This window comes from Miscanthus floridulus, chromosome 17 (genome assembly GCF_019320115.1).
Source record: "Miscanthus floridulus cultivar M001 chromosome 17, ASM1932011v1, whole genome shotgun sequence".
Classification (NCBI taxonomy): domain Eukaryota; kingdom Viridiplantae; phylum Streptophyta; class Magnoliopsida; order Poales; family Poaceae; genus Miscanthus; species Miscanthus floridulus.
Genome location: NC_089596.1, coordinates 28,665,167 through 28,677,830, shown reverse-complemented (window position 1 = coordinate 28,677,830; position 12,664 = coordinate 28,665,167). Strand labels below are relative to the sequence as shown.

The following is a 12,664-nucleotide window of genomic DNA, read 5'->3' as shown; positions in this document are numbered from 1 at the left end:
TAGAGCTTCTAAGTACGCCTCCATGCAGATTTTCCAATATGGAAAGTCATCTCCCTCAAAGATAGGAGGTGGTCTATCCCCGTGAGACATCTTGCTCTAAACGGTTAACCTTAAAAACGTAAGCACGAGGCTCTGATACCAATTGAAAGGATCAAGATGCCCAAGAGGGGGGTGAATTAGGCTAATTCTAAATTTTCTTGCAATAATCAAATCCTACGGTTAGCCCAATTAACCCCTTGTGCCTAGAAAAGTGTTTCTATTACTCTAACGCACAAAGGACTTACAACCTATGTTCCAAACTTACTCTAGCATGGTAATTCTATGAATGTAAAGACAAGTATTGAATTGTTCAAAGTAAATGCTCAAAGTGAATAGAGAGAGAGGAACACGGCGATGTTTTGTCGAGGTATCGGAGAGTCGCCACTCCCCACTAGTCCTCGTTGGAGCACCCGCGCAAGGGTGTAGCTCCCCCTTGATCCGCGTAAGGATCAAGTGCTCTCTACGGATTGATTCTTCGACACTCCGTCGCGGTGAATCACCCAAAGCCGCTCACAACTTGAGTTGGGTCACCCACAAGCTCCGCCGGGTGATCACCAAGCTCCCAATCACCACCAAGCCGTCTAGGTGATGGCGATCACCAAGAGTAACAAGCACGAACTCTCACTTGACCACTCGAAGCCTAATGAGAAGATGGATGCACACTTGGCTACTCTTGATTCACTAATGAGGCTACTCTCTTGGATTCTCAAATCTCAATCACCTCACTAGGACCTTGCTCTTCTTGGCACTCACAAACGTGTTTCTCAGCTGTTGGAATGAGCAAAAGTAACTCCACACACGAGTAGAGCTTCTATTTATAAGGCAGCATGAAAAACGAACCGTTATGAGCTTCTGCGGGGTGACCGGACGCTCCGGTCATGTTGACCGGACGCTCTGGTCAGTTCAACCCGCATTCCAGTGATAATGTGTTGACCGGACGCTGGCAGGGTCCGATCACCACTGACTGGACGCGTCCGGTCGCATTAAACTCTCACTGGAACCTTACTATACTCGACCGGACGTTGAACCCCCAGGGTCCGGTCAGTACTGACCGGACGCGTCCAGTTGCAGATTCCCTTCTCTAGAACCTTACTGGTGTCGACCGGACGCTGCCTCTCAGCGTCCGGTCACTTGACCACTCCAGCGTCCGGTCGCACCGAACGCAAACTGCTTGATCAAATGAACTGACCGGACCCTGTGGCCAGCATCCGGTCGCACCGGAGCCAGCGTTCGGTCAGCATTTGACCCTCCATTCACTTCCAACTCTCGAACATATGTGAATGAAGTTTGCTCCAAAGGATCTTAGGCATTTGTAGGAGCTACCTAGAGCTAGTTTTAACAAGTGTGCACCACACCTAACTTACTAGACTCACCTAGGTCAAGCTACCCGTCCATGCCCCCTTAATAGTACGGCCAAAGGAAAAACAAAGTCCTAAACTACTCTAAGTGTCTCTCCAACTCCAATCGACACTTAGAACTAGTCATCCTTAACCTTGTCGTCCATCCTTTGAAAACCGAAACGATTTCCATCGTAGGGGCATGACAACCTTGATTGCCCAATTGATCTCCATTACCATGACCTAACTTAATTGTCTCTGCAAAACACACGCTAGTTATAGTAATCTTGTATTGTCGTTAATCACCGAAACCCAACTAGGGGCCTAGATGCTTTCATAGGGGTTTGAGGAATTTTTGTCAAATGGGTTACTCATGATGTAAATAGATGAATTCGACTGTCCAAAGTTCAATCCATTATTTTGTAAGCAAATTCCTATTGCCAAGTATGGGGATGCATTGTGCTCATGGCTGTGTAGACTGTAGAGGTGTTTTTTGTTCAACAACATTAATATTTGAAAATTATTGCAGACGCTATGTGCATTGTTTTTTTTTGGGAACTGACGCTATGTGCATTGTTCTTTCTGGTACATCCCTTCTCAATGCTTTGTTGATTTGCTTCATAGCTTGGGATTTGGAGTGGCAGCTATGTTAATCAGGATTCAACAATACAGACCAATCTGCCTCGCTTCTCTTATAATCCGTACTTTTCAGCTTGTTTTTTCAGTCGGAACAGTGTTTTCCTCTCACAACAAATCAGTTGGAACAGTATTTTAGTTTGTTTTTTCAGCGAAGCGAACGTGGTGTGGACTGTTTTGATATTGATCTATATTATTTTCATAATTGTTTATGTGAGAAGAGCAACTGACTGCCAATAAGTTAGGAGTAACATAGCAACCAAGCAGAATGATAAGCAGCTCCATTGATCTTGTTTGTAGTGACATCTTTTTTGAGAATGCTTTCCAAATTAGTTATGAAAGAACTTAGATGTTACACAGTGTATTATATCTTTTAATAACAATAATTCAAAGTGGCAGGAGTTAATTCATACTGTGTTGCTAAGACTGCCAGGCTCAAATTTTGGTTTTTACTAGCTGTTTTTGACCGGTAAGTTTTCTCTTGAGAGGTTGCTTTGGACAGTTTCATATTTTGGTGCCCCTCAACTGGTGCCAATGTTAGGGAAATAAGCACATTGGTTGCTTTGAAAATACATGAAAAAAAAATCTGAAACACAGTTAAGCTAATCTCTTATTTCTTATTAGCCCAGTGAGCAATAATACATAGGGATATGTAGACCAATTCCTTCACTAACTAATGTGAGTTGTGCACCGGTTTTCAACCTTTATATTTGCTTCCAGTTTTGAAGTTTCATCCGTGGACTCGATTGAAATTTGTTTCTTCTTGGTGCTGCAGGAAGCAAGGATTAAACAAATTTTTAAATGGAGGGTAAGTGGGCTAGCTAGGCGGAGCACAACATGATTTGCTGCCAGACAAGGTTAGGGAGTTTCCATCCCAAAGGTTGTCTGTGCAGTAAACTATTATTTGTGTATGTATTGCCTCACATGATTTGTGTTCAAATGTTTGCTAGATGTATGGGGAGCCCAGATTTGTTGTATTTTCTCACATAAATCATCTCTTACGAATGTAACTTGGCATTGTCAGGATCCGTACAGGAGGCCACAGGAGAATCGACATGCAGTTGATGAATGTGCGCAGCTGAAGAATCTCTAGGTTAATAGGTTAGGCACATTAACTATTGTATATACTGTTTACTTGTGCTCTTTCGGTCAGCATATTCTCATTAGAAACCTTTTCTTTTGTTCAGTTGCTCATATGTGTACTGATATTTACTAATCTTTGAAGTAACTTAAGTTAAAGAAGTAACATTAGTTGTGACAATATGGTGCATCCTGTATGATATAAATTAACATGTGTTAACTTTCTTTTCTTAGAGTTTGGTATGAGTCTGACAAAGATGTTTGTTTTGGCATCATATTTCTTTCTTCCCATCCTTTCTCTGTTTTAGTGTGACAATCATAAATGGGAGTATCGTTGCCCTCTTTTCAAATTAATTTTTATTGATTGGTTGGTTAGTGATCTTTATGGGTTTGTTAATTATTATGATTTAATATGAGATGGGCATATGTTTTGTCATTTTCCTTCTTCCTGCTTCTAGGCAATCCTTTCTCTGTTTTACTATGACAATCATAAATGGGAGTATCGTTGCTCTCTTTTGAAATTTTTTTTTTTATTGATTGATTGGTTAGTGATCTTTATGAGTTTGTTAATTATTATGATTTAGTATGATATGGGCATATGTTTTGTCATTTTCCTTCTTCCTTGTTCCAGGTGTTGGGCAATAATAGCAATTGGCTGGGCGAGGCCACTGGTCTCTAGTCTCTAGCCGCACAATAGGATCGAGTCTGTTGGCCCATATCGCGGCCTAATTTCATTACGTGTGGGTTGGGTTTTAAAACCGTTGGTTAGTTCAGTTCACCATGTGCAGGTTCTCCTCTTTTTTTGTCCATGACCAATCTCCTGGACATAATCTAGAAGTTTTTTTTTTAGTTTGATGTAGCTGATTAAATTTTCTTTCATACTTTTAGGCTTTCAGGTTAGGAACAATGAATCCTCTTGCATGAGCTTCCAGCGTTAGGTCATGTAAAAAACTGTTAGTCTCCCTGAAATTCAATACACATATACATTCATGACTTGAACTCAACTTCTTATTATGAAAAGAAGTCTAATAGTTTTGGTTGTCTGAATGAAATCAGACAATATGGAGGGACCTAGCTCTCCAAAGATTATTATTGCTATATTAGGCTTCTTATGAATCATGACAGTCAAACATGTAATCCTGTTCTAGGTGCAGAATTTTGGACGCTAGCAAATCCGATGATGTTCTTTACGTTAGTTTTCAAATGGAAAAAGCGGTAAGCAGTTCTTTACAATCTTTACGTTATTTATGTCTGGACAGAATAACTGACATCATGCTACTCAGCTGAGACCTGAAGTAAAGACAAAGCTGATCAGTGCTCATGCTGAACTGAAACCTAAAACCTGAGAAATGCAACATGAAACCTATGAAATGCTTTACTTGTACGTTCCTGCTTCCTAATACATGAAACCTGAAAACCCGAAACCTGAAAGTCAGTGAACCTCAAAGCGGCAACCTGTACAGTACTACAATCAGTTTTAGTTAATGAGATGTCCTGTTGTCGTTCCGTTTTATATCGAAATCAAAGTGGCAACATGAAACCTATTGTCGTTCTGTTTTATATCTAGTTCCATTTTGGATTCTAACTTTTAGTTTTTGTGCTAAAAAATCAAAAGGGATTGTTGCCCCCTTATTCTCAAAAAGCAGATATACAATGAAGGGAACTTACTGCAGTTCTGGTGACCGCAAATTTGATCTGTGCTATTTATCGCGAGATATGGTCGAAGAAGTCCTGGTTGAGCCTGTCAATGTCGATTTCGATCTCGCTCGCGTCGGTATCGAGGAAGAACTCGAGCAGGCCGGCGCGGGATCACCCGCGCCTATCCTAGCAGCAGCAGTTGGACAGCAGGAACGCGTCTGTTGATTCATTCCTGACGGCTGGCCAACAGGAATATGATTCCTGACGTTCTTGGGTGTCATTTGGCGTAGGGAACTCCAGTGGATAATGGATTCTGTTTGCTTGCTTCCGGTATCTTTATTTACCTTTGTTATCATATATGGGCATATGGCGTAGGGTGGTTCGAATTGCTTGCTTCCTTATTACGTGCGGTGCAAATCTTCAGTTCTGTTAAGTTGAGATCCTTACACTCTTCCTAAGCTCGTCGATAGCATGCTCCAATTTGGCTTCATATCTCATTAAAAAATTAATTTAGAAAACAAATCTTACAAGTACTTTCAACTATTTTAAAATTTTATATATTATAATAAGACGTTATCTATCTTTTTTTATAATATATATAAGATGTCACCTATCACAATTATAAAACACTCACGTGCTGCACGTGCATGCTCGCTAGTACATTAAAAAAAGAAGAAAAGGAAAAGGAAAAAACGTGCAGGGTCGACACGCGACCCAGAGCGGCCCAGCCCAAGCGGCACGGCCTTCGTAAAAACAAAAACAGATTGCGTGTCGTCATTAAGAAATCAATTTAATTTAATTTCCTTATTAATGAATTAATGGCTTGCCTCCCTCCGCAAGCATAATAAGCTTCCGCTTCCGCCTCCAAGGCTCCAACAGCTCTGATCGGCTCATCCGCCGCCCGCAGTCGGCTCGTCTCGCGGACTCGCCGCGATGAACGCGTCGCAGTTCATGGACAAGCAGATCCAGGGCCTCGCCGCCTCCGCCGCCGCCGCGTCCTCGCCGCCGGCATCCGGCGGGCTAGTCGATCTGATGAGCCCCGACCCGCAGGAGGAGGCGGTCAGCCACGGCCCCGGGCACCGCTCCCTCCACGGCGGCGCAAACGGCACCGGCACCAGCAACGGCGCCGACGAGGTGTTGCCCAGCTACGACTTCCAGCCCATCCGCCCTTCTGCCGCCGCCAGCGCTGTCCCCGTCGGCTCGGCCCCCGCGACGGGCGCCTGGGGTTCGCTCGACTCTAAAGCCGCCTCCCCCAACCTCCAGGTATTATCCTACTCATCTCTCACGCGCTGATGACTCCGCTGATAGATCTGTTCGTAGCATTAGGAGTTGAGAACTAGTAGTTGGTGATGTCGTAGCTCAGGATTGGCACTGTTGGTCAGTCAGCTACTAGGAACTAGTAGCCTTTTTGGCTCCCTGTTTGTAAAGTTGAATATCCTACAGATTCCTCACCCAAAAATAAATAAAGTATCTACAGATGTGATGTGTATTTTCCTTTATCATCAACAGTATGGACGGTGGAGGCATACCTTAATTTCTTGTAAGGAATTGGTTGTTGCTTGTTCTGTTGACAAAGCCCTAAGCCCTTGACAGCATTTGCAACATTACTATTTGAACTTTTAGGATAGTTTCAATCTTGCAGTACAAAATTGCTCACCCACCCACACAATGCACTACTTCCTATGACTGTAAATATAGGTCTACCTAAGTTTGTCATCCCAAGTCAAACGTTTATACATTTGATTACTGGTATCTGAAATTTCATATGATTGGCAATACAAGATTGTCATTAGTAGATTCATTATGAAAAGTATCTCCATATCATATATTTTTTTGTGTTTATATCTTTAAAGAAAAATGTCATGCTAAAGTCCTATTATTGCACTCATATTTGTGATTGGAGGCATATATTTGTATTCTTATTTTGAAAACAGTGCTCCATGTATGTGTCATTGAAAACTACTCAAAATTCGTCCTGGCTTTGTGCTGCCCATGGCTACTCTTACTAGTAGCTATCTAATGGGCCTTTTGTTTTCTGTGAAGTTCATGTGGATGCCATTTTATATGACTTTGTTAGGATTGGTTGCACATTTTATTTTATTTTTTCTTTTAGCTCTTATTATGTGTTATACCTTCAAGGAAAAACATATCCATTTTGAAAGTGTATTAACTTTCTTATGCAGTTATGCCTATGCTTCAAGCATTGTTGAACTTTCAATGATATAGGTTCCAAGTTCCAACTTCCAATACGGTGTTCATGATCCTGCAAATTCATCTTGCAAAGTCATCATTACACTATCATTATAGGCACGTTATGTATTTGTGCAACTTTAATACAATAATCTTTAGTTCTGTTCACGTAATTTATTGACCACAGTTTGATTACGGACACAACATAGAATCCAACTCCACTCATTCCATCTGTAGCTGTAATTTACAACAATCAACCCAGCTAAATTGTCTTCTTCACAAGCAGTGGCGGATGTGGGATGCGGGATAAGGGGGGGCTAAAACAACAGAGATGTTGATTTGCACGAAGATTTAACGGTGAAATCAAGTTTTGCTACAGTAATTAGCATTGAAATCAAGAAATTAGGGGGGGGCTGGAGCCCCCCCTTTGGATCCGCCACTGTTCACAAGATACATTATTGGTTATCATTTCACATGATCAGACTTCATATCACTGCCCTGTTTTTATCTTTCCTTGTGCTCAACTTCTCTTACGACTCAGGGTGCTGGTGTATTGGAGCCTCATGTGCTAAAGAAAGTTAATCATGAAGAAGAGAGGAGCAACTTCAATGCAGTCACTATAGTGGATATTGATCGTACCATGAAGAAATATGCTGATAATCTTCTACATGCACTCGAAGGTGTAAGCTCAAGGCTTTCACAGTTGGAGGACAGAACATACCATCTCGAGAATTCTGTTGGTGAGCTGAGGTTGACAATTGGGAACAACAATGGAAGTACTGATGGAAAACTGAGGCAATTTGAGAACACACTGCGTGAGGTAAGCTTCTGTGGATGCAACCCCTCCCCCTCCTCTCTATCTTTGTCCTTTATAGCTGCAGTAGAATGGACCATGCTGTCATAATGAAATACTACTTCTGTCATCTGTGTTATAGATGAGCTTTTATCTGTGTGTTTACTTATGATATGTTCTCTGTTTTGAACTCATCTGACTTATATGGGGTTCATAGGTTCCAGCTGGTTCACACACTCATCATTGTTTACATTGCAAACTTTGCCTGTTCTAGGAACGTGACATGCTGTATTTGGCCAATTTTAAGGTGGATCAGTAATATGTAAAACATATATGCTTCTGTATTAGTACAAAGTTTCTTTTAGCCCCAATCAAAGGCATGTCGATTTGTTGATGTATGGACGTCAATTTTATTGTAGGCATACATTTTTTATACCATGAATTTCACTTTTACATACTGTTCTGCTTTATGTTTCTTTTTACCCTTTGTCACACATAGGCTTCATCTGATGGTTCTACCGTTCTATGTGCATGATTGGCGTTACAGGGCATGTCCATAACCATATTGTGAGGGTTAGTTGCATGGTTTAACTCTTTATTCTCTGTGTGCAGGTTCAAGCAGGTGTGCAGATTTTGCGTGACAAGCAGGAAATTGAGACCCAGATCCAACTTGCAAAGCTCCAAATGCCGAAAGCAGAGGATGTTCAGTCAGAAGCTGGGCAGATGGACTCAAGGCAGCAGCCCACTCCATCCCAGCCAACCATTCAATCTCAAAACCAAGCCCCTCCCATCCAACCACCAGTACAGCTGCCTGCCCTTCCTGCTCCAACTGCGCCACCTCCACCTCCAGCTCAAAACCAACCTCCAACACACTTCCCTGGCCATGTTGCACATCCCCAGGTTCCATCAATGTCACCCGCTCTGCCGGCTCCTTCAGTGACAACCATACCACAGGAATCCTATTACCCCCCATCAGCTCAGCCGACTGAGGCCACCCACCAGCAGTACCAAGCTCCACCAGCTCCGCAGCCTCAGGCATCACAGCCACCACCACAGCAGCATTACCAAACCCTGCCTCAATACGCTCAATATTCTCAACCTCCCCCGCCTACAAGTGTCAACCCCACAGCTACACTTCCACCACCAGTGGCCCTGCAGCCTGAAGAAGCAGCACCGTATGGCCCACCTTCTCAGGGCTATCCACCAAATGTCCGCGCACCACCCCCTTATATGCCACCCCCAAGTGGACCTGCGGCTCCATTCTATGGACCAAACCCTGGCATGTTTGATGCGTCTGCTGCCAGGCCTAATTCTGGGCCGCCGCCGCCCTACAATGCTGGATACAAACCACCGGCTGCAGGTGGTTTCTCTGAATCATATGGATACGCCGGGTCTCCATCCCACCATGGAAATGCTGGAATGAAGCCACCTTCACCCTATGCTCCTCCTGGCGGAAGCGGCAGCTATGGCAGGCTGGCCACAGCTCAGGTGCTACCCCAGGCTGCGCCAGTTAGGTCCACTCCAAGCAGTGGCTCTTCTGGAGCTAGAGTGCCCATCGACGACGTGATTGAGAAGGTGGCCACGATGGGGTTCTCCAAAGACCAGGTCAGGGCGACAGTCCGCAAGCTGACTGAGAACGGGCAGAATGTGGATCTGAACGTGGTGCTCGACAAGCTGATGAATGATACCGATGCCCAGCCCCAGCGGAGCTGGTATGGGCGGTGAGCAGAGCTGTTCAGGGCCGCGGCCGGCGGTTCGTTCCCTGAGCAGAGTGCAACCTGTGTATACCGTCGAAGCACTATGGAACAACCGTTCTTTTGCATTCTGCTTTGAGTTTACAAAAAGTTCACTGCTGTTTATTTCAATCATGTTAGAAGCAGGAATAGCCATGTTCATTTTCTGATCTGAACGGAATGTTCTAAGATGATGCCAAGATACTTGGCTCCTGGGGCCCAGTTCTCGTGTCCTGTACCGTGCCCGCTTACTTGACGCGTGTCACTGCTTGCGACGACGAGTCGGGTGGCCTTTCTTGTCTGTGGCAAGATAGCCTGCGTTGCAGCCTAGCCTGACTTTTAGTGATGGCCGCTCGCTTCCGTCGCGAAACGTCTGACCTGAGGCTGACAGCTCGAGTTTTGCTGTCGCAGAGCTATGCTTTTGATAACAGGTCGCGTGCAATCGATCCAGGTCACGTCAGAGATCAACATGATTCTGAGCTCCCCGTGAGAATGCGAAATATTTCTGCGTGCCCGGTGCGTGCTCGCACAGTAATAATAAAATAAATTATAAGTTCACAGTGATTCGCGAGACAAATTTGTTAAGCCTAATTAATCCATCATTAGTATGTGTTTACTGTAGCATCATATTGTCAAATCATAAACTAATTAGCTTAACAAATTTATCTTATAAAATAGTTTTAATCTGTGTATTTAGTTTCGTAATTAATCTATATTTAATACTCTATGTATGTGTCTAAATATTCGATGTTATATGGGCTAAAGTTTAGAGGAGGGAAAGCTGAGGATGTGACTGCATTCTTGAGTGAGTCCTTGCAATCCTTTGCAAAATCAAGTACAAATCTAGCGAAGTGTTTTTACCGGTGTTTTTATTGAGGTAGATAGATGTTCCACCATCAATGATTTGCAAGCTACCTTGAGCTTCATTATGAATTATGACGCTACCGTTAGCTATATGGATTAGGTTGTCTCCAACAGCAGACCCAAACCCAAAATAGATCTCCAACATAATACCTATATTCTCTAACAGAGTACCTATATGGAAGATTCATTTTGGATGTCAGGAGAGGTATAACCCAAATCTGAGTATCCTCTCTCCTGAAGACTCATTTGCAGAAAGGGTTCTCTTTTGGGTCTTATTGTTGGAGAAGACAAAATATGTATTGAACTATTTGCCTCTAGCGTTACCCAAACATGGAATTGGTGTTGTATTTTGGGTAACGGTTGTTGGAGACAGTCTTAGTAGCTTGTAGCACCCGGTTTTAAGAACAAAATCAGATACGCACCATATGTGAGCTCAGGAAGTCAAATCTCACATATAGCTCCAAATAAGGGTAATATCATAAGACAATGCTCTATATATAACGTACTTAATATAAATGATATAACCTTAGACAGCAAACAGCGGAAAAAGGCAACTCCGATCTTCGGGTGAAGACTCCAATTCACAGGGACAACTGACTGGTTGATCACAAGCCTAATTCCTCTAAACTCTAGCAATCTGATACCCATCCGTGATTTTTTTTCCAAATATGTGAAAAATAAAGCAAGCGTAAGTACATGTTGTACTCAACAAATATAACATGGGGTTCATGAGGCTCAAAAGACCGACACTGGTTTAACTGCGATTAGCTTTTAATTGTCACAATTTTAGCATAGAAGTAGCAACAAGTTTATTCACAAGCCCATTGTAACATCCTGGTGTTGCATTGTAATGTTTTGCTGAAACATTTCGTAAGCATCTGATTTATGTGCATTTGTGTATGATAGGCTTTATAATCAATGTTTGGCATTGAAACGTTTTTACGAAACGGGAAAGCAAAAGGTTATGTTTCATGTCACATAACGCGTTTATTATCTTAATCGAATTCTTGTTAAAACAAAATGTTATAAAACGTTTTGCGAACGGCGATAAAAAGGTGCGGTCAAAGACATGGAGGGCTAGCGAGTACGTCCCGGGGGTCGGGTTTGGGATTCGTCGCGAAACCATTCGAATCGACGTCCTCCGCGTAAGTCGTTGAAGAGGTCGACGAAGCCATCTTTGGCATTAGTTGTAGAACAAATGGCTTAAGGAGTAGCGCAATGTCGCGACTGTGGGTGATGGCTCGGTGTACCCCTTTTCGCATCGAGCAATTAGCTTAGCGTTTGGAACATGGCGTATGCATTTTCTAGCTGCTTTAATAATCATGCACGCCACCAGGCTGAGCTCTGGGCGCGGTCACCACCCCGGTTGGCTTGCCAGCACGCTCTGCCGCGCGGGCCAGAGCCCACTGCCGCGCCCGGCTGCGCTCATGACGCCGTTCACGCGCACGACCCACGCGTCCTGGCCACCTGCTCGCTGCTGCCCGCCTGCGCGCTCTGCCTCGCTGCTGCTCGCCTCGCCAACCAACGCGTGGCGCCCGGACCGCCGACCGTGCTCTGCCAGCACCTTGCCCTGCCCCGCTGTGGCCGTGGTCGCGCTGGGTCCCGCGTCCACGTCGCCAGCGGCTACGCTCGGCACCGCTCCATTGACTCCTTTGGCCGCTTGCGCGTTAGAAGACTGCCTGCTTCACAGTCATCTCGGCATCGTGTCCGCCGTGTCGTTGCCTGGCGCTGTCCGCAGACGTGCCATACCGATCTTGTCGTTTGCTGCAGCGGGCGTGCGGACGGCTGTTTGGAGCACGCCCTGAGGTTCCCCATGGCCAGGCACGGCGGTACCTTGCGTTGACATCCGCAGATGAGCCATGCCGCGCCATGAGCTCCTCTGTCTCCGCTGTCCCCTTGCCGCCGTGACGTTTCCTTCCAATTCGCCGTAGTGGTTGCACCCCGTTCCAATTGGCCTTGCCCGCAGCTCCGTTGGGCAGCCGGTCGCCTTTCCTGCCCCTCATAGCCGCCTGTAGCTTAGTCTTGTGCGCCGATTTTGAAGGGCCGAGCTTTCGGGCCATTAAGACCCGGAGTGCCTGCGCCGTCGGCTTTCATCGCCACCAAAGCAGCTCGGTCAAATTCCTCGCGCCACTAGCCTCCCCTTCCGTCGGTTGTCACCATGCTCGCCACATCCTAGACCCTACCGCCGTAGTGCATCCCGTGGCACGGCCGTGCCATTGCCGTGCTCCGCTGCACTCATCGCGCGCATGTGGCCGGCTTGGCCTGAGCCATCTCCGATCGTTTCTTCGCGTCTTCCAGTTCCATGGTGAGTCACTGGTACTCGTCCACTCCTTGTTTTGTCCCGGCAGTGCTGA

At 44.9% G+C, this 12,664-nt stretch overlaps 1 protein-coding gene across 1 annotated transcript; it reads left to right on the top strand.

Moving 5' to 3' along the window:
- The first annotated feature begins 5,580 nt into the window (after positions 1-5,580).
- Positions 5,581-9,680, top strand: LOC136518052 (protein transport protein SEC31-like). The gene is made up of 3 exons (XM_066511704.1): positions 5,581-5,993; positions 7,462-7,740; positions 8,326-9,680. The coding sequence occupies exons 1-3, from the start codon at positions 5,664-5,666 to the stop codon at positions 9,436-9,438; spliced, it is 1,722 nt and encodes a 573-aa protein (XP_066367801.1). The 5' UTR covers positions 5,581-5,663; the 3' UTR covers positions 9,439-9,680.
- The last annotated feature ends 2,984 nt before the right edge of the window (positions 9,681-12,664 follow it).